Below are 21,086 nucleotides of genomic sequence, written 5' to 3' on the forward strand. Positions count from 1 at the left end.
TTCCGAAGTTTCGCGTAGCCTGGCCGCGAGCTGCGTCTGAACGGAGGCGAAGATCGTGTCCCGACTTAACCAGAACCGCGTGAAATGTTCGTCTGCGAAGCTTAATCGTGCCCGATCGACGAAACGGATGATCTTTCCCGTCTTTATCCGCAAAGAGCTGCTGTCTCGTGAACACAAGTGCTGCTGGTCCCAACGGTCGATCCCCTCCGTTCGCCAGCCTTCTTGACTCATTTTTGTGATCCGGTCACCGAAAACTTCCATCATTCCGTCAATAACCGAGTGCCGACCCGCAGGGTGGCAATTTTTCGATAAGGTTAGTCCCAACCGCCAAATTATGCACCTGAATCCACCCATGGCGAGTGCCGAACTCGCCTCGGCGCCGCGTGTACGTCACGTGAAATTTACCTCCTATCTATTTCACGATACGTTGATGCTTCTAAACCCTGAAATTCGACACCTACTGTTTCGAATCTTCCTTCGTTACGTATCAGCCGGACACGCGTAACTGGCTGGATATGTAAGGTGGGATTCTTTTTCGATTCGGCGAATCATGGCAATTTTCGAGGGACCGTCATTCGACCTACGGCCAATTAATATACTGCCCAATCATGTTTTATTTAATTCCAGATGATGGTTGACGATGCAGGGATATTTTACATAGAAATAATTGAACATATTGGTATGAAAAGTCGTTCGTCAATGAGATCATATTTTGGAGTAATAAAATTACATAATATAGCAAGCATCGAAGGACAGGCAATTTTTAGTGGAGAATTATAATAATTTATTAATTTGTTCATTTACTACTAGTGTATAGACAGAAGTCTATATGCAAAACTCATCTTAAGTTTTGATCTTTTAGATTATTCCGTGAAAGTATGTAACCTTGCCATTTTCTGTCTTCGCCTTTTTTCGATCACGTGTCTCGAGCGTGCCATTTGGGAATGTAAGAAAGCAATCGTTTCTGTTGCGTGAGCGTGTATTCATTTAATCATTTTGCCTACAATTACGCTCTGATTTATACCGGTACAATATTATATTTATTTATTTATTTTTATTATATCTCAGTGCTTTCCTGAATTTCTCGATGACCTTGATAGTCATTAACATATTGTATTCCTTACATAAAGTCTGTCGCAAGTTTGTTAAATTCGTGTCTGAGCTTTCATAGCATCGTTATGATTACTTATACATGGATGATTAAACATGTTTATTTAATTACTTCTTTCTTCGATCAGGTTATTAATAGGAAGGCTTGAGAAAAAATAACTAGTCGTTTCATAATATAGAAACAAGCCTATGCCGAAGACTTCATGTGCGGTACAGCGTATGATTTTTATGTCGACGTAATAAGCATAGAATCAGGAGCAAAGAGATGCACTGAGTTTATAATCTCTTTAAGAAATGTTTATGAGTATGTTGCTATCTATTTTTAATTGCAATACCTTGTAAAGGTGTTAAGTAATAGTTTGAAAATTATACCTGCATTGCTGTAGAAGACGCTCAAATTATATGTTTTAAAATGTTAAAGTCATTAATGAAATCATTATATTTTTATAAACTTCGTAGACTGAATATGAAGCATCTTTTGCATTATGTCCTTTGGCAAAGTATATTTATTGAATGTAGGTAAAAGAAATAGTTGAAAATTCAATGAATTTTGCATACGAGACGTAACCGTACAGTGATATGAACACCAAGTTACAATTAGATATTCGAGAATAAAGTCATCGGGAAAGTGGCACAGATATGGAATGGTATAAATAAAGGATGAAGTTGCAAATAAAGTACATCGGCAAATAAAAAATAATTAATGATTCAAACAGTGAATAATACGAATAACGAATGAATTTTATGTCCAGTAATCACGTGGATAAGAATATATCAGAACAATGCGCATAAAATGCAACCGTGATGTACTCTTAACATGAGAATTGCTTGCCTTCGACACCCAGAGGTAGTATAAGTAAATCTGTGACTTTTCTTCAATATTTCTGCAATTATGCATTGCAAGGAAATTCCAGGAAATAAAGTGAATAGCAAATTGTCGCCAGACGGTTCCTTGATGTTATTGCAATTTCAGACTAAGCCGTTCAATCGATATGACGTAGGTTGATTTTTTATTAAACACTATAACTAGAAGTTGAGCCATATCTTACCTGAGAGCATCGATAACGTAAATACGTTATCGATATCGATCTATAAATATAGAACTCAGTGATGAAAGTGAAAACGATTGCGATGCATTTCTAGTGGTGCATATATGCAAGTATTAGAAAAGTAGTTACAAAGTGAGGTGAAACAATTCTCTATACAAGAATCCCCAACGTTTTTAGACACTTGTAGCAACTTTTTATATTATCAAGAAATGTATATCTAATGCATGTAATTATGTGCATTGATGTGTTAATATGCAATACATACTTAGTACCCTATGTTTCATACACTTACACAGTTTCTAGATTTTAAACATTCGGATTTTACATCCACTTTCTCGAATCTCCTACATATGAAATGAACCAGGAAATCCGGAAATTTGCCAAGAACAAGACAGAGCGTTCGCACAGGAAGTGAGTCGCATTTGTCGATTTTGGCAAATACTTGGATCTCTATATCTAACAATATTTCATATATATATTTAAGAACTTATACATATCTATGTTCAAGGGATTCTTTTGTCACAGTTATTTATATAACGTGAAGATGAGAAGTAACAATTCCCTGACACGTGTGGGTACCAGGGGTAACATTATCGCAGATCTTAAACATTTGAATAAAAAAAAAGTATAATAAAAATATGCTTTGTAACGTATCATTCTTTTCACGCGAATGAAAATCCGGATTTTTAAATGGTTCTAATCGTTACCATACTTGAATTTGGTGATCAAGAAACTCGGTAGAGTTTCGAGCCAAATACATTTGAGCGAAAAAACTCGTAGTGTCGAATGATAAGGGAAAAGCGTAATGCTTACAGATTGTTGAAAATCCTACTCACCAATACCATAAAATACTCGATATCGTCCCTGTCAGTACAATCGCAACTCGTCATTCATAAATTTAACAGCACATTGAAAACTCCTCCCTACAAAAATCAACCCCAGCCGAGACAATAGCATTTAACAAAGCCGCCTAATAAATATTAAACGTTACCGTAAAACTTAGAACAATCGAGTTTACCGCGAGGATTTCGCAAATATTGAAACGCTAAATAAGTAGATATTATGAAATTAAATCGAGGATTAATTACGGTCTCTCACTAGCAGCATTAAGTTCGAATCGGACGTACGTACCGAGTGTTTGTTGAAAAGATCTCTCTCATCATCCTTGACTTATCACAATTATCGGCTTTCCTTCTACCAGGCGGTGATGACACCCCGTGTTCTCATTTTTCTACAACTTTTTCCCCCATTTTTCCCGCAGCTTTCTTTCATGTTTTTAACTTCGGCGCATTTTAATGCCCAGGATGACCGTCATTACCGTTCTAAATGCGTGGCTTGACACGCGAGACCGCAATTGATAATGCGGATTGGAGGAAACCGATTGTGAAAAAAGGCTCCTGAATTCTTGAATTCTTGTATCTTATCAACCGCGGGCTTATCGCTCCCGGGATTTATTACCCGAGGGAGGAAGCCGAGATTTTCATCCTCGATAGTAATTGCATTGTAAATTTCATCGACTATGCCGAGCTCCGCCGTTCCGAGAAACCTCGAGGCGAGACATTTCATGAAACATTGGGCGCATTTAGAGCTGGCGATATCTCACCCAGTCCAGATTTTCCTCTTCTAACCGGTGGTACACGATTATCACTGGGTAGACTCGCAGCGTATCAGTGACGCCTTAGTTGGGAAAACAAAATCCTGACTCTAATTATCGCCGGCTGGCGATGGAGCGATATCTTTCGGCTCCTGAAGACTATCTACGTGAATGTCATCCCAAGTTCAGATTTGACGATTCTTTTTAGGGTTGATTCATATATTTCTTTTTTTTCCTATTCATTTATCGTCGTGCGACACGTGTAACAGGCTGCAGTATTAACCCTTTCAACACGGAGCCATTTCGTCATATGGGCGAAATTCGTCTGACCGTGCAGACAATATTGGACCAAACGTCGGGCGCCTTTGGGCGCTCTTAGCAGCCCAAGGGTTAAGAGAAAAAGAAAATGATTATCACATTCCTGTATTATATTTGTATTATTTTTTTTTTTTTTTCATGCAGTTTGGTGATACTTTTCAGGGTGAATTTTAATACGATGGCAGCTGGAATTATGGAGAATGATGTGATATATTATGTTCAATAAATGTGCATACAGATTGCAGAGTATGGAGGAATAGAAGTAAACATTCAGTTGATTATTCATTTTCCTTAGCTCTGGATTACTTAATTGTAATCATTATCGGCGATTCCCAGAATGCCAATATGTCGTAATGTGATCACGTGGCCTCGTTGCGCCGAATAAGAGAGAATTCATTTCTTATTTATTTTTCTGCTCGCTTAAAGCGAAAAAAGTTGTTTCTACTTGAATAAAAAATATTTCGGCTTTATAAAATATCGGCGTATTATTTTAAAGTCGTATGTTTTACGAGCTTTTAGTAACAATGTCACTTGCAGGGTGGTTAGGAAGTCTAGGGTTAATTGGCACGCGATTTTATGTACTCGTGGACACTTTCATAATTAATATCGATGCAGAAGGAATTAATTAAAATATTGCTTAGTCAATGATTAAGTGAATTTTTTTGGGGTCTTTTCTTCGTTTTCGTGAAATCGTAAGCTCATTAGGTGGACAAAAATGCCCAATGTCATGTAATATAGAAATTTATCCCTGAAATGAATTTACCAATGACTCTTCATTAACGCTAATGATGTCGAGGCTTTGCACTTCATTTCGACGCGGCGTCCAATTAACTCCTCATCACCTCGAGGTTTTTTATTCGTCTCGTGAAAATGTCCTAAAAAAGAGAAAAAGGCGACTTATCGACTGACGAAAAATTCCCGGGAAAACCTCATTCTGCGCGTTATCTCGCGCTTATCATAATTTATATCGGTTTTGCCATATCGTGTGCAGGTAGTGCGTCTTTCTGGGATTCTCCTCTCTTCGGCGCGTCAAGTGACAATTTTATTTCCTCCAGTGGTTAGAGAATTACGTAACGACGGTATTCGCAGGATCGCCGATTATGATAATTCGATCGTCCGGGGTCTGATGTAACGATTGCGCGCATTAATATGAATGACATTAAATGACAAAAGGATGATAAAGCGCGTGGACCGGATATGCTTGGATTAGGCGAATTTCCCGAGGTTAATGAACATATGTACGCCTCTTATCGGCATGCGTAATTCCCTCATGACTTCGGTTAATTTATTCGATAAGATAAAAACCGACGGATAAGATTATAACTTCGTGTACCATCCGGAGACAATTCAGGAAAGCCGGTGAACCGGAGTGCCGGGAACGAAAATGGACGAGAGTCTCGGAAAAGGAATATTTTATTAAGTGTATTGAAAAAAAAATATATATACACTTTCTTGGGTATGAAAACACATTTCACTTCATTGAACTGAGACAAAAAAAAATGTTTTTTCCTACAAGGAAATCATTTTGTTGAATGGAGTTAAAAACAAAAATGAAACATGGAGTGCTTGGAACCAAAATGGACGAGAGTCTCGGAAAAGGAATATTTTATTTTCTTGGGTATGAAAACACATTTCACTTCATTGAACTGAGACAAAAAAAAATGTTTTTTCCTACAAGGAAATCATTTTGTTGAATGGAGTTAAAAACAAAAATGAAACATGGAGTGCCTGGAACCAAAATGGACGAGAGTCTCGGAAAAGGAATATTTTATTAAGTGTATTGAAAAAAATATATATATACTTTCTTGGGTATGAAAACACATTTCATTGAATTGGGACAAAAAAAATGTTTTTTCCTTCAAGGAAATCATTTTATTGAAAAGGAGTTAAAAAAAAATGAAACGTGGAGTGCCTGACACGAAAATGAACGAGAGTCTCGGAAAAGGAATTATTTTGTTGTCTATTGAAAAATAAAAAAATAAAATATTTTCTTGGGTATGAAAACACATTTCATTTCATTGAACTCAAACAAAAAAATGTTTTTTCCTTCAAGGAAGTCATTTTGTTGAATGGAGTTAAAAAAAAAATGAAACATGGAGTGCCTGGCATGAAAATGGACGAGACACGAGTATCGGAAAATGATTGGCCGTCTGGAGCGGTGCGGATGATTGCGGATATATATATATTTTTTTTTCTCTTTTTTTTGTTGGACTTTCTGCATTGACGACGGATCGTGAACACATCCCCGGGGTTAGACAAACGTTTGTTCAGCTGATAAACCATGCTTCTTGTATCTGGTCTGACTCACATCTGGATCTATATGTTCTATCGGTGGGGTGAGATTACACCTTGCTTTATTCTCGAATGCAATGGCAGTATTGCACGACTGTAACAGGTGATCTTCTGTTTGACGAAGACGTAAAAATGCGGCGAATGCACAACCCCGAGGGGGCATCCAATTTTTGAGCTTACGTAAAAGGCAACATTTTGAAATGTCAAACTGCCCTCCAATGTCTGTAACGAGCGATCTCTTACATAACAAAAAGTTAAAAATTCGTTCATTACATAAACTTAAAGGTGCATCCTTTTTTTTTCCTTTTTCAAATTTATGTAAATGAAACAACTTAGGAGGCGAAACATCTTCATAAGAAATACTGAATCGTATTGACATTTGTACCGCGATGCTGTGCAGAATTGTCTTGTTGAGATTGTAAATTACTTTCCTTTTTATTATGTCGTAAGGGCTAACTGTTATCATCGATCATCGGAGTTAATTGCAATTATTGCACCGATGACTTGCAATGCAGAAGCAAAGACGCGTCATTAGCAATCGTGGTAGCTAACAATGCATAGGTTGTTTAATTTACTTCTATTACAATTCATTTAGACACTTGTTTTTTTAATAAACGATATCGAGGTTCAATTTTAGGACGCGAATGCTGCATAGGAAGTAAATTCTCTTTGGAGTTTAATTAAGAGGGAAACTCGGTGAAAAGTACAGTCTCCTTTGGGCTTTGAATCGGCATCCTTTTTTTAACGTCGTGTTAAAAGTAAGCCTGAAGTAATTTGTTCAATTTTAATGAGCTTTCGTTCTTCCTGTCCGTTTCTACTATTCAAGTGCGTATCACTCGAAACCTTTTAAAGAAAGCAATCGCTGCGTGTAATTGGACGTGTGGTCCCATTATGTCTTAGATATTGCATTGCAAGTTACGTACATAACAATGGCTATTTTTAGAACATCGTCTCCTGCGACGTGATAATTTTGCAAAATTTTTTTTCCGCGAAAACGGATTACACCACCGATAAGTCGCACCTGAGAATCGATAGGCTCGCCTTGAAACACTCGAAATTCCTCGACGTGATTAGGTACGTGAAACGATCGGACGAGACTTGCGTACTTTGTGGGGATAAATTTAATTGTGATATCAATCCGTCCTCGATATTTCTCTCTGGCACTAAGAAAGATACATCAACATCCTTTGAAACTTCCTGGAGCTTTGCAAACATTTTTTAGTATTTTTATTTTAACGATATTTACCTGTACTTAGAGTATTGGTACATTTTGGTCAGGTACTTCTCGAGATCACATTCACGTGGAATATCTTTCTCTCCCGTGTAAAGGATTTATTAAACACCAATTATTTCTTTAGTCGCGTTTTAGTGATTATTTCTTTTTCTACAATTTTTAATCACAATATTTAGTGCTTAATTATGATGTTTTGTGGTTAAACACGAAGTTAGGTGGACTTTATCATTGAACGCGTACTATCTTGAGTGAGTACCATGACACTTTAGGCAGATCTTTCCGGTATACGAGGGTAATCCCTAAATAAGGAAATCATACTGCATTGACGTACGCGTTGTTCCACATATTGTTTTTCACTTGCAGTTTACGCACATTAGAAATATTTACAGAATGATGATCTAGGATTAAAAAATCATCAGAGCTGACTTAATCGGCGAATAACGAACCTTGATGCATTCCTTGTCTTTCACGTAATGTGTCGGTATAACCCGACAGTGAAACCTGTAATTTGTTAATGATGATTAGCCTCAAAACCTTCCACAGTTGGCAAGGACTTTCTAAAAAAAAGTTTCCGCGTAAACTGCTAGTGGAAAATACATACGACCGTGAAAAGTCAGCTAGTGATCAATGTTATAAAAAAATCCACGTCGAATCGATTATTTATAGTAAAAGAAAAAAGTGGGATGAAGACAGGCTACAAGAATTCAATAAGCGAAGAATGACTTAAAAGTCTGTGAATTTCTAATTAAACATAACACGAGAAAAGTGAGATCAAGGCAGGCAGTAGCGTGTGAAATTTTGTGGAATTATTTGATGTCGTTATTTACTGACATTAATTACCACTATTAGCTAGGTGAAATTTTCATGGCTTTTCGATGCCTTTAATTCGAAAAACGTAATACCGAATTTGTGCAAGTTTGAGAGATTTCATGTACTTGTCTGGATTTTAGTATGATCAGGGAAGGGAGCTTGAAGAATAGAAAATATCTTCATTGTCAGAATATTATTAATTTCGGAACATTGTCTGTTTTTTTTTTGTTTCTTTTAAGAAGCGAAATCATAACACTTGAAAATCGAGAGCAACTCGCATGCGGATTCTTAAAATGTCAGGGATTTATACACAACGATCGTATGACAATTGCGTACGACGAGCATTACGTGATTAGTCATGACACTACTCGTTGCCCCCAACGAAGACAAACACTTTAGTCGCGGTCACATTATCACCACTCAGCACTCGGTGTTATCTAAAAAAAATTTAAATCCCCACGAATTAACACGTAAACCGTACATTTGATGTGATTTCACGGATTTTCGATTCAATTTCAGCCCATTTCTGAACAAGCAGAGCCTCAGTCATTTGTTTAATAATAGACTTTCATTCAGCCGTAACGTCATAATGTCACTTTGTCATAGTTAATTTTTGGCATATCTGCGAATCTAAAATGATTGGACCCAGGCAGTTCAACAGGTATCAAATTTGACATACATTGCATTAATGGCGGATTGTAATTGACAGTGAAGTACAGTTTCATTATCGAGCTTCGAGGAGATATTCTAAAAACGAGATTCAGACCCAGAGAATAATTTACGGGGGCGCAAAATACTATATATCAGATCAACAATTTTTTTGTCTGAAATGATTGAATTTATAATCGCTTTTTTTAATTTAATCTCTGACTTTATGAAAAACTCGTTTAACAAGGACTTCATCCATTATCGCGCTAATTCGAGGCCTGTTCGTGGAAAAATAATCATTGTTATCGATAAGAACACCTGGAAATTAATTTTTGTCCCTCCTTGAGTACGTGAAATCCCCGAAGTGATACGTGCAACGATCATCCGAGAATTGCGTATTGTTTACGTCTTGTGCGTGTTTAGTTATGATACCACATTGCCCCCCACGAAGATCGAACTTCGATTAGTGATTGGCGATTGGCGATTGACGATTTGACGAGCAAATATAGAACGGAAATAACTTCTTTTCGTAATTTCACATTTAACCATTAAATCCTACTCGAAGGTACGACCATAACGCAAAAAAGAGATGCGGACCTTTAAGGGCGTGTTTAAAGGTTAATAAAAATACAATTTTTATTATGTAATCAATTGTTTCCTGTTAAAAATGGAATCTATTCCATCGTCATTTTTCTTTTAATCGTCTTCGTTGTCATAGTAATTTATAATATATTATGATGATAAATTCTTATCATTGATATTGTGACATATAAAAATTATTCGGTGCGTTTATGTTTTGAAACACGCGAAATCCTTATAAAAGGGCGATTGCGCTAATTCGAGAATCGCATTTAATACAAAGTATAAGTACTTACTTATCATGTGCTACATGTTCTACATGCTTGTTCCTGATACCACCCTGACCTTCGATTCGCGATTCTATGAGGAAATGTGGAAATAGCTACTTTATGTAATCCCTTGCTTTACTTTTAAATTCTATTACAATATGTTCGATAATGAATTCTTATCGTTGAAATTGAGGCGTATCAAAATTGTTCGATGTACCTCTTTTTGGGAACACGCCAAATCTTTATAAGAGAACATAATAGTGTACTAATTCGCAGATCGCGTGTAATGCAAAATCCAGATACTAACTGTAAGTACCGTGTAGTACACGTTGTATGGGTTTAATCACGATAATACATTGCCCAACGCGGACATAGCCATCGATCGGCTTGCGGTTCGATGAGCGAAAGTGGAACGAAAAATTGCGTCGTTTTCGGAATTATTCGCTCTAATAAAAATTCGACTTCACTCCTAGTCACGATATTTCTAAGTATATTTATTAAACAAAAAAATTCCTGACTGTAGATAACGCCAGCTGGAAATCTAATATATATTTTCTTAATTCTTTTTACAATTTCTTAGAAGTTGCCTCGACGCGTAGATTAATATTATTCATAAGATGTGGTTTATATTCGGTAATGTCTCGGTACTGACTTTAGAGGAGTCTAATCACTGGTCGGATTCAAAAGAATAAGAAAACGTGCAATGAAACATCTTTTAAAAAGGGGCTTAATTAAACCTCCAGGGGGATTAGCAAAGCTTGCGTCTTGTGGCGTTAATTTGTCGAGGAAAATCATGAATCGTAGATTAATATTATTCATAATATGTGGTTTATATTCGGTAATGTCTCGATACTGACTATAGAGGGAGTCTAACCACTGATCGTATTCAAAAGAAAAAGAAAACGTAATGAATCATTTTTTTAAAAGGGGCTAAATTAAACCTCCAGGGGGATTAGCAAAGCTTGCGTCTTGTGGCGTTAATTTGTCAAGGAAGATTATGAATCGTAGATTAATATTATTCATAATATGTGGTTTATATTCGGTAATGTCTCGATACTGACTTTAGAGGGAGTCTAATCACTGATCGGATTCAAAAGAATAAGAAAACGTGCAATGAAACATCTTTTAAAAAGGGGCTTAATTAAACCTCCAGGGGGATTAGCAAAGCTTCCGTCTTGTGACGTTAATTTGTCGAGGAAGATTATGAATCGTAGATTAATATTATTCATAATATGTGGTTTATATTCGGTAATGTCTCGGTACTGACTTTAGAGGGAGTCTAATCACTGATCGGATTCAAAAGAATAAGAAAACGTGCAATGAAACATCTTTTAAAAAGGGGCTTAATTAAACCTCCAGGGGGATTAGCAAAGCTTCCGTCTTGTGACGTTAATTTGTCGAGGAAGATTATGAATCGTAGATTAATATTATTCATAATATGTGGTTTATATCCGGTAATGCCTCGGTACTGACTTTAGAGGAGTCTAATCACTGATCGGATTCAAAAGAATATGAAAACGTGCAATGAAAAATTTTTTAAACGGGGCTTAATTAAATCTCCAGGGGGATTAGCAAAGCTTGCGTCTTGTGGCGTTAATTTCTCGAGGAAGATCGTGATTATAGATATCGATACTCGGATATTCTTGATGCTCGTTTCTTGGAACATGCGAAATCCTTAAGACGGCGCGGGTGACAATCTCATTAGTACATTCGTTGAACGAAATCATGATTACAGATATCGATACATGAACATCCTGGATAACCCCTTCCTCCGAACGCGCAAAATCCACCAGACGACTCGTGCATTGGTATTGGATGATTGTGTCGATATCGTACATCGAGGACGATATACACGTAGAATGTATTTAGTCACGATACTCCCCTGCCCCCAATGTAGACCATTGATCGACAAAAGGTTCAATAAAAAAAAAAATGTGTAGTGAAAAACTGAAACTCATATAAGACGAATTGACGACCCACGTGCGTTCTTGCAATTATTCTATTTGAAAGAACCTACGTGTGTATGCCCTTTTAAATAGAATAATAGCAAGAACTGCGTGCGTTTTCTCACGACACTGCATTGGAATAAGTCAGTCCGTTGATTAACAGAAGTTCATGACGCTTGAAAGAATCGGTAAAACAAAAATGCCTAATATTTCAAGAGCTACCCAATGATTTAAGAATTAGTTTTGCTCAACATTAGATTTGATGGACCTCAAGGTTTACGCCTAAAATATACAAAAACTAGTATTATCTTCCGGAAATAGGTACATTTAGTGTCGTAACGAGATGTTTAACGTGTCTGTAAAAATGACGGATTTCATTAAAAGTAGGCTTGCAGTCATGCCTATCTAGTGTTAATTCGAAAAAAGGTATCGGAGGTTCTATCTTCGTCGTTGTTGATAGGACACATGTTCGTTGAAGAAGAGAAATCAAGATCGTAGATACCGCACCTGGAATCCCCGCGGCTCCTCCTCGAGCCGCGAAATCCCTGAGACAAGACTCGTGTATTGGTGTTGGATATCATCTACAATGATTGCGCCAATATCGCACATCGCGTACGATATACGTGTAGAATGTGTTCAGTCATGATACTATACTGCCCCCAATGGAGACTGACCCTCGAGTGGCGTGCGCACCGCCACCACTCCACCGCTCCGATGCGATCTTCATGAACCATGTACCTCTTTGTCGTCAGATAAGATGTGCTCTCCTTCATATAGACTTGGAACCATGGGTAAACCGGCTGATAATACTTATCACGTTCGTATAAATAGTGGCCCAAATAGTTACTTCGGGCTCAGTACCGTTCGATACTTCGCGAGGCCGCAGAACTCGCGCTTTCCCGATCAGCTGTTCCAGCGGTCTTCGATCTCGTCTTCTTTCTCTCTCTCTTTCTCTTCTTCTTTCTCTTTCGCCGTTACCTTTGACCCGCGGGGCCGAAAGCTCAAAAGACGCCAAGTAGCTACTTGTTCTCTCCCAAGGGGTTTTTGTCATTGCATGTGTGATAAAGAAGGCACGAGAATTACGTCCTACGATCAGGTACGTTCTTGCCTTTCTTTTGATTCGATCGGCCTCTTTAAGTCGTTTCAGAACATTTTTTTTTTTATGCTGCTGTAGGTTTTTTATTTTTTTTATTTTTTATTTCGGACGTGGTTACCTCTTGCGTTCTTTCGTCGGGTTTTGTTTCGCCGAGTAATAATGGAGGCATGAAAATGATGCCCTACCAACAGGTACGATTCTGTATTTCTTTGGAGTTTATGCACCTCTTCGGGTTGCCTCGAAATCATTTTCGATGGTATTTACTTTTAAACGTAATGAATTCTTGCATTCTGTCATCGAGTTTCATCATTACTTGGGGAATGGAGAAGGCTCAAAAACTACATCTTAGTCAAAATGATAGGAGGGAATTATCAGTCATCTGCCTTTTAAGTCGATCAATTTCTTTACATTGAAAGAATCATTTGGAACGTAACGAGGAATAGCCGGAAGTATTTATTTAAACGGCTTATCGCGAGTTCGCAGTACTTTTTGCCGTTCGCGAAATATTATCTCCACTCTGAGAATAAATCGATGACGATTGTCTTTCGGACGGGGTGAATTATTTCGGGAGATCGAAACATTTCCTTCAATTCGATATACGAGAGAGGAATTAATTCCAATTTTTAACTTCGGAGTTATTCCTCTCCTTTTCGTTATCGAACGGCGGGTAAGTGATAAACGATTGTTTGTTACAAAGTCAAGGAGGAAAGGAGTTAGGGAAGTATCGTCGCCGATTCTTCTTGCTCGGTGTTCATTTTATGATATTCCATTGAACTTGTTTATCGGCAGCCATGAGAGTATGGTTTGAGGAGCTCATCTTCGGGCCTCGGGATAAGTCGTCATTATCAGGAGACTGGCACCAGACAGTCTGCGGTAACGGATATCTATCGTCTTTACTGCATCTAGGAAACCGATTTCTTCTCATCTTTCTTTAAGAATTCAGGCCGTCGCTTTAATTGCCTTTCTTATGCACCAGTGAATAATGCGAGTTACTTTTCGGCTCGCAACTTTTCCCGCTTAATGATCTTTAAACCTCCACGATAAGAGAGTCAGATACGACACTGCCTTGGCTTTCGAAAATTAAAGTCGATACCTCGGGAGCTTAATTAGAATAATCGGCCGTTTTGCGCATTTTTCGATTCCCCCATTGAAAGTGAAAGCAATTGTAAATTTTTTTCGACGGCTACGGTAATTACTTATCTCATTAGCGATTTATAGAATCGAGAGAATATGTTTTGTTTAAGCGGATTAATTTCCACTGGCAATTACAGTGCACGCGATTTAATTCATGAATTTCTTGGGGAGGCGAAAAGTCGGCTTAAAATTAGAATCTTCTTGATATTTGAAAATTGTACCGTGTCAATTTCGCTGTTCAAGTATTCGTGGTGTTCGTTGGTATTCCGCTTTCGTCTGGTTTCGTTCAGAATTCATGAAGCGATGCGTTGAAATCATCTTGAATGCACACTTTTACCTTCTGAGAAGGAAAACGGGAGAATTGATTCCCGGAGCGGAAACTAATAAACAAATCAGCCGCGATGTCAATACAATTAAGGAAAATATGATTTGCAGAAATATTCCAAAAACAGAGATTCTAAGAAGAAAGGAACGTACTGATATGTTGCACCTTTCATATGTATTATTTCCTCCCAATAGTACATATCTCCCAATTGTACATATGTCGCCTATCCGATACCTTGGAAAAAAAATCATACCACCGATGGTTTTCAACAAGGTAACAGTTATAATCCTTCCTGCATCATTTGTTTCCTCCTCCCTATGCTCAACTTGTCTTTTTCCTACAGCTTCGGCGATTTCCTAATTCATCGTTATTTTAACCCCTTCCCACCCCGACATCACAAGACATTAACTCACTACCCTCCTTCCGGGGCAATATTTAGATTTTACACTTGCATCTTTAAAAAAAAAAAAATCGAATACTCATTAATCACGTCTTCTCCCGCCACATCAACATCGCCATGCAAGGTTTATCATGGATACATTTTTATCGGAGTAAAAATATTGAAAGTTGAAGTAACATCCGGGAATGAACCTGTCCCTTTTTTTTTTTTTTTTTTAATTACTGAGTCGTATTCTGATGTCCGTAATGATTTGTCTCGGGTGTTTTCGTTAAGTCATCACGACGATCAGTAGAGTTTCGCGCCAAGTGCGCAGAATAAAGCGTTTGGTATTGATTTGAGGGGAGAATGCGCAGAAACGTTCGGGTTGAAATTATTAATATCGTTGTGTTTATTCTAGGTGTTTAAATGAAATATGAATTTTTCTGTTCCAGGGATCTATCTGCGATAGGCTGGTAGGCCAGTCTGTTGGTGGGTGTCCGAGCAACAGCGGCAACTGGAAGTTGGCCCTGAACGCAGAGCCCCCGTGGCTTTGCTAGCACCCCCACAGTGATCTCGTATTAATCCGCCTCCCCACGACTCACCCACCTCTCATTGACAGCTGCCTCGTACGTATCACTTGACGTTCAAATATTATCAAAGGCCGCCCACCATTTCGGGTCGTTTCGGCCGAAAATTGCCCCTCATATGCTCTACATTGAACCACTTCGTTAACTACACACGTGCTCATTCGTATTTTGTATTGACCTATCTTTAATTGCTACATGATGCTACATTTCATGTGTTTAAATAGTGACTAAGATACTCCATGGATGGAAAAAGAAATCCGGCAACTATTTTTTTTTATACAAATTCAGAGTATCGCGAACACAGGCACGTGGTCTCAATCTCTTCGCTATAAAGTGCAAATGAAAATTAGACTGTATGGAAACTAAGTTTTTTTAAGGAAGGTTAAGTATTGCGGTGGTAACATAAAATTAGTACACAGTGTGGGGAAAGTGCAATATATAAAATGTATGGAGAAAATACGGAATGGGGTGTGCGGTCGAGTCCAACCAGGTGTCTTAAGTCGAAGGTTAGCATTAATTAATTAAACGGAGGGAGGAAGAATAATCAAAGGCGTTGTGATGATTTGAAGGTATCGAGCTGTTTTTGCAGAACTTAATGTGAGGAAGTAGGTGATATTGACATGCAAGTATCGATGATTAATTTCTGAGATGGCTGGAATATGGGTGGTCTTTGAACGACCATTTTAAATAGCTGAAGGAACTTGGCGTATGTATGTCTTTGATCGATCGTTATATCGATTACTTTTTCATTTCAGTTTGCTGCCCCAGCGCCTATAGAGTACCCATCAAACTTTCGACCTCTCAATTAAGCAATCATCATGAAGGTAACAAATTTGGACGAACGCATCCACGTGTTGGACGGTGCGTCGAGTGTTATGACCGTCATTAAAGACATCGCAACCAGCGGTCTGCAAGAAGAAGCTTTCTACGTACTTGACATCGGAGACATTGTACACAAACACCAAATCTGGAAGGAGAGACTCCCACGCGTCGATCCTTATTATGGTACATAAAACACAATAAATCTATTTACATCCCCTATATTAATTAATAACATGACCTGGTAATTTGAAGACACCGGCGACTGCAACAGTCTAAAATGTGTTCCTTTTTCCACAGCGGTGAAATGTAACGACACCTTGACCGTACTCGAAGTTTTGGCATCCCTTGGTATTGGATTCGACTGCGCATCAAAAGTGAGTTATCACGGGAGTACGCTATAAATCTGAAATTAAATCTACCTCTATTTACTATATGAGACAACGTTTCTTCATTTACAGTCTGAAATTAACAAAGTATTAGGCGTGGGTGTCGACTCCTCGAGGATCATCTTCGCGAACCCTGCCAAGCCCGCTTCTCACATTCGCCATGCTGCAGCGGTTGGAGTTGACACCATGACCGTTGACAACGAAAGCGAGCTGCACAAGATCAAAAAGTTACACCCAGCGGCCAAGGTTAGTATGCCGATTTGGAATACCCGAACTACTCAACTCTAATGTGAAAATACTGGTATTCTTTGATCTCCTCTTTATGTTGTCCTTCGGATTGAATCCGACGTTTGACTCCACGGTCTATAACGTCAATGCTTTTCCTCCCGATGAATGAAATCGATCTGTATCCCTTGTTCACGGTGCTTTAACTGCAAATGGGATTTCAGATCGTTCTTCGCATTCGGTGCGATGCCGAACTAGCTCAGTGTCAGCTGGGGATGAAGTTTGGCTGCGACCCTAACTTCGAGGCTCCGAATCTCCTGCACGTGTCTCGAATGTTGGATCTAGATGTTGTGGGAGTGAGCTTCCACGTAGGGTCTGGTTGTCAAGACCCTCCGGTATTCAAGAGAGCCATTTGCCATGCTAAGATGCTCTTCGATCTGGCTACCGAGTTAGGCTTCAAGCCTTACCTGCTCGATCTCGGAGGTGGCTACCCTGGTAACAAAGGCACTAGCATCGATAAAATGGCCGATGTCATCAACAAGGCTATCGACGAATACTTTCCGAGTAAGTTCTGTTTGTCAATGTAAATAAAAAGCGCTTCATGAAGCTCATATTGAAATCCTTTAGTCCCTAAGAAGAATCGAAAGGAAATGTTGAAGTCATCCGCGGAGCGGAATTTCTAGTGACTCTTGTGCAGCGTCACCTTCTAGAAACGAAAGTGTTAAAAATAAGAGAACGGTCGTTGAGGAAGTTTGTACTGAACATAACTGTCTTTTTAGCCGATGACGTCCACATCATTGCCGAACCCGGCCGCTTCTACGTAGCTTCTGCTTTCACCCTGGCAACTAGTATTCACAGCAAACGTTCGGTACGCAGCGACGAGAAATCGCCATCTACCATTACGCACAACATGTACTACATCAACGACGGTGTTTACGGTTCTTTTAACTGCCTTCTCTACGATCATCAGCACGTTACGCCTATTCCACTCAAGGTTTGTACAGGGTGATGCGAAAACTTAGATATACACCTAGGAAATAAACATCCAGATGTATAATTCTGATCTATTCTAACTCCAGAGTGGCTGCGGCAAGATGATTCCCTCGAGCATTTGGGGACCGACTTGTGACGGTCTGGATCAAGTTGTCGATAACATTCTGCTTCACGAAATGGATCTCGGAGAGTGGATTATCTTTGAAAACATGGGAGCCTACACTCTACCGGTTGCTTCTCCATTCAACGGATTTCCGGTGCCAAAGGTCCACGTTGTAGCAGATGAAGCAGTTTGGTAAGGATCGTTGATGTTTCCATTTTAATTCAATTAATAGGAACTCTTTGGACTTGAATGACCAACAGAAAAGAATTTCATGCTGATATCTTGCCTGATAGGCAAACGATATGCAGTGTAGTAGTTCTACTATATATCCAAAGATCTATTTATATATGGTTTAGCACACTTACACGTGCTATTTTATGCTAGTATTATAACTACTAGTATTAAGGCGATATGAAGGTGGTGTCTAAGAGGTCTCGTCAATGAAGGCCCCTTCACCCATGAGATTTAATTTTGTTAAATTGGTTTATAAACATGTGTTTAATATTTAAGAAAAAAAAAAATTGAATTTTCATGGATGTCAAGACCTTCCCTAGGGCCTTCATATTCACGTAGTATAGTTTCAAACGATTCGGTAAGCTCAATTCGGATAAAAGTGTTATAATATGGTTAAGTCCTCAGATGCCACTTTCCTACCGCCTTAAGTATCGCATAAACGCCGTTTTACTCCGATTTTACCGATAACACCGGCTTAAAACGTTTACACGATACTTAATACCAGTTGTTGGAGAACCGGCGTAAGGCAGTATAATGTACTCAGTGAAATTTCTCTCTAATAAACGCTTCTTTCGTGTATTTTCAGGCTCTTGCTCAAAGACGCGCTACCTCTGACGGAGGACCACTTCGTGATTGGCAACACTCCAGCCAATTTGCGTCTTGGCTTGGATATCGGAGGTTCTAAGATCGACGGATGGGCCAATCCTGGCATCGAGCTAGTGCCCACACAGGAAATCCTGTCAAATCCCACCGATTCGTCTCCGCCCTTCATCTATGACTACGTGGAGGTTGAGCCGTTAAACTGAGTCACAGAAGTCTCGATCGACTTTGGAAAGCCCATCGCAAGGAGGTGTGTTCGTTACAGCTAGCGACAAGTTCCGAGAGAGACGGTCCAATCATTCTATAATTATAATTTGGTAATTAATCCATAATTTATCTAATTGCATTATCGGTTGGGATCAAGTTCCCCTCAACGTTAACTGAGCATCTGATTAACGATCGCCTATCGGTCGGCAACGGAAGTATTTCAGGATTACGGAGATATTATGGTCTAATTACTTAATTACAATTCCAGTTAGATCGCATTTTTTTTTTATACCGTTCCGAGCCATTTCAATGATCGTGGAATCTTTTTATAACCCTTTCTCAATAGATTCCCTTCAGTCTGGGAGTTGTTCATGTTGTCGACTATCTGGTATAGCGACATTGATTCTGCACTGGCAGAGAGTACTTTATCAGGGTTTGCACGATCATTGATGTAATTGTCATCGATCAATTACTCAGCAAAGCCGAGAACACCTCCTTGCGATGTATCAGGGCAAATCGAACGACCATTCCTTTAATTGAATGTGGGTGGACAACGAATTCCAATTTCTTGATTAAAAAAAAAAAGGAAAAAAAAGAATCATATTTAGCCAGGCAGCAAATCGGGCCACGATATATACAGCAGATTATGTGTCAAAGAAGAAATGAAAAATAGTAATATGAGCAGTGTCGTAGCGATTCAACTCTATAGTTTTGTACCAGACTTTAGACGGCGATATTAATCCGTTGCTTTGACATTTTCAAGCACGACAGAAGTAAAGTAACGAAAACGTAGGGAACGCATCGCGGCGTGAGGCAATTCGAAATATCCCAAGGTATTAATTTAGAGCCGGCGAATATTCCGATTAACCTAGGAAAGGGTTTTAAATCCGTCGAAATTTTCAGTAGGTGCTTCGATAAGTTTCATACGCGACAGACAATTCTAACGGAGAACAATTATAAAAGCGCACAGTAAAATGTGAAATATCTCAAATTACCTTTACACAGTAACGCGTCGTTTATATTGATATACTTCTATGGATCAAGCATATATTATATACATTGCTTTTAATACATTTATTCTGGTATCTGTCGAGCGTTCTAACTGCACGAGAATTTGACTAATCGGGATGTTTACTCTGTCGTGTCGAGTGGATCTTAAAGATTTAAACGCCGGTGGCCAATTTATTACGAACGACTCGATCTAATGTTGATTAACGATACGAAATACTGTTCATGAGCAGCTTTCGATTGAACATTACGACTTGTCACGAGTCGTGGCTCGATCTCTATTTCAGTAGTGATGACGTAAGGATTTTCTATCGAAATTCTTTAGCTCTCCTTTCGGAGCTTGTATACAGCTCTTATGGTTTCCTCCCGAAGACATTTATCATTTATCGGTCGATTGTGCTTTCAAAGGATTTGGTTTCGGTGTAGCCGCATTGCGCGGACGATAATTAAACCTAGATATTAAAATGCATTATCAACGAAGCGGCGGAAATAAGGGCAAAGTCGCCTTCGACAGTGTACGTAGCCAATGCGTGGTGCGCATACAATTGCTATGTGTTTCTTTTGAATTCTTATTTACTTGGATCGTACTTATGTGTAATTTCTATTTCTTTTTTTTTTTTCTCTCTCCGTCAAGCCAAAAGGTTAACTCTATAGGAGTGCTAGGGATTTTAAGGCATTGAGGCAGCTGTCACAAACAAAAAGAACGATTAGTTTCTTATTAATTATTACTACCCCTCCCCTTGAACTTGTATTATACGTCGGCTATTATTATTATAATTGTTAATTATTATATTTCACGTGTGTAGAGATGCACATTAGGTCAATAAATATACTTCCACGTGTATGCTGAGGTGTGTTACTTAAAATCCTTGTCTGTGTATTGTACATACGTTTCAATTCACATATTTTAATTCTTGTAGTTTAATATTAGAATGGCGATGGTTGTCCAAGTTTATGAATTAAAGTGCTTACAATTTAACAAAAAGAAATGAGTAAAAGTCATAAAATTGGAAAACATTACGATAAAAAAAAGAAAAGCAAAAGTGGTGAATTGACGGCCGAGAAGCATCTAATGTTAAAAATAAATGTTGAAATGTTTAGGCAACAAAATTTTGATTTAAATATAAATCTGTAAATT

At 38.5% G+C, this 21,086-nt stretch overlaps 1 protein-coding gene across 2 annotated transcripts; it reads left to right on the forward strand.

Annotated features, from left to right (window-relative positions):
• Nucleotides 1-9: 9 nt before the first annotated feature.
• On the forward strand, nucleotides 10-20,792 carry LOC105701567 (ornithine decarboxylase). 2 transcript variants are annotated; one of them, XM_012428413.1, is made up of 9 exons: nucleotides 10-313; nucleotides 15,236-15,409; nucleotides 16,126-16,375; nucleotides 16,490-16,566; nucleotides 16,651-16,824; nucleotides 17,028-17,367; nucleotides 17,583-17,797; nucleotides 17,883-18,091; nucleotides 18,720-20,792. In XM_012428413.1, the coding sequence occupies exons 3-9, from the start codon at nucleotides 16,189-16,191 to the stop codon at nucleotides 18,937-18,939; spliced, it is 1,422 nt and encodes a 473-aa protein (XP_012283836.1). In that variant the 5' UTR covers nucleotides 10-313; nucleotides 15,236-15,409; nucleotides 16,126-16,188; the 3' UTR covers nucleotides 18,940-20,792. The 2 variants fall into 2 exon arrangements, with proteins under 2 accessions (XP_012283836.1, XP_012283835.1); XM_012428412.1 differs by lacking the exon at nucleotides 10-313 and adding an exon at nucleotides 12,699-12,945.
• The last annotated feature ends 294 nt before the right edge of the window (nucleotides 20,793-21,086 follow it).

Source organism: Orussus abietinus, unplaced genomic scaffold (genome assembly GCF_000612105.2).
Source record: "Orussus abietinus isolate OABI.00-Male unplaced genomic scaffold, Oabi_2.0 scaffold114, whole genome shotgun sequence".
Lineage (NCBI taxonomy): Eukaryota > Metazoa > Arthropoda > Insecta > Hymenoptera > Orussidae > Orussus > Orussus abietinus.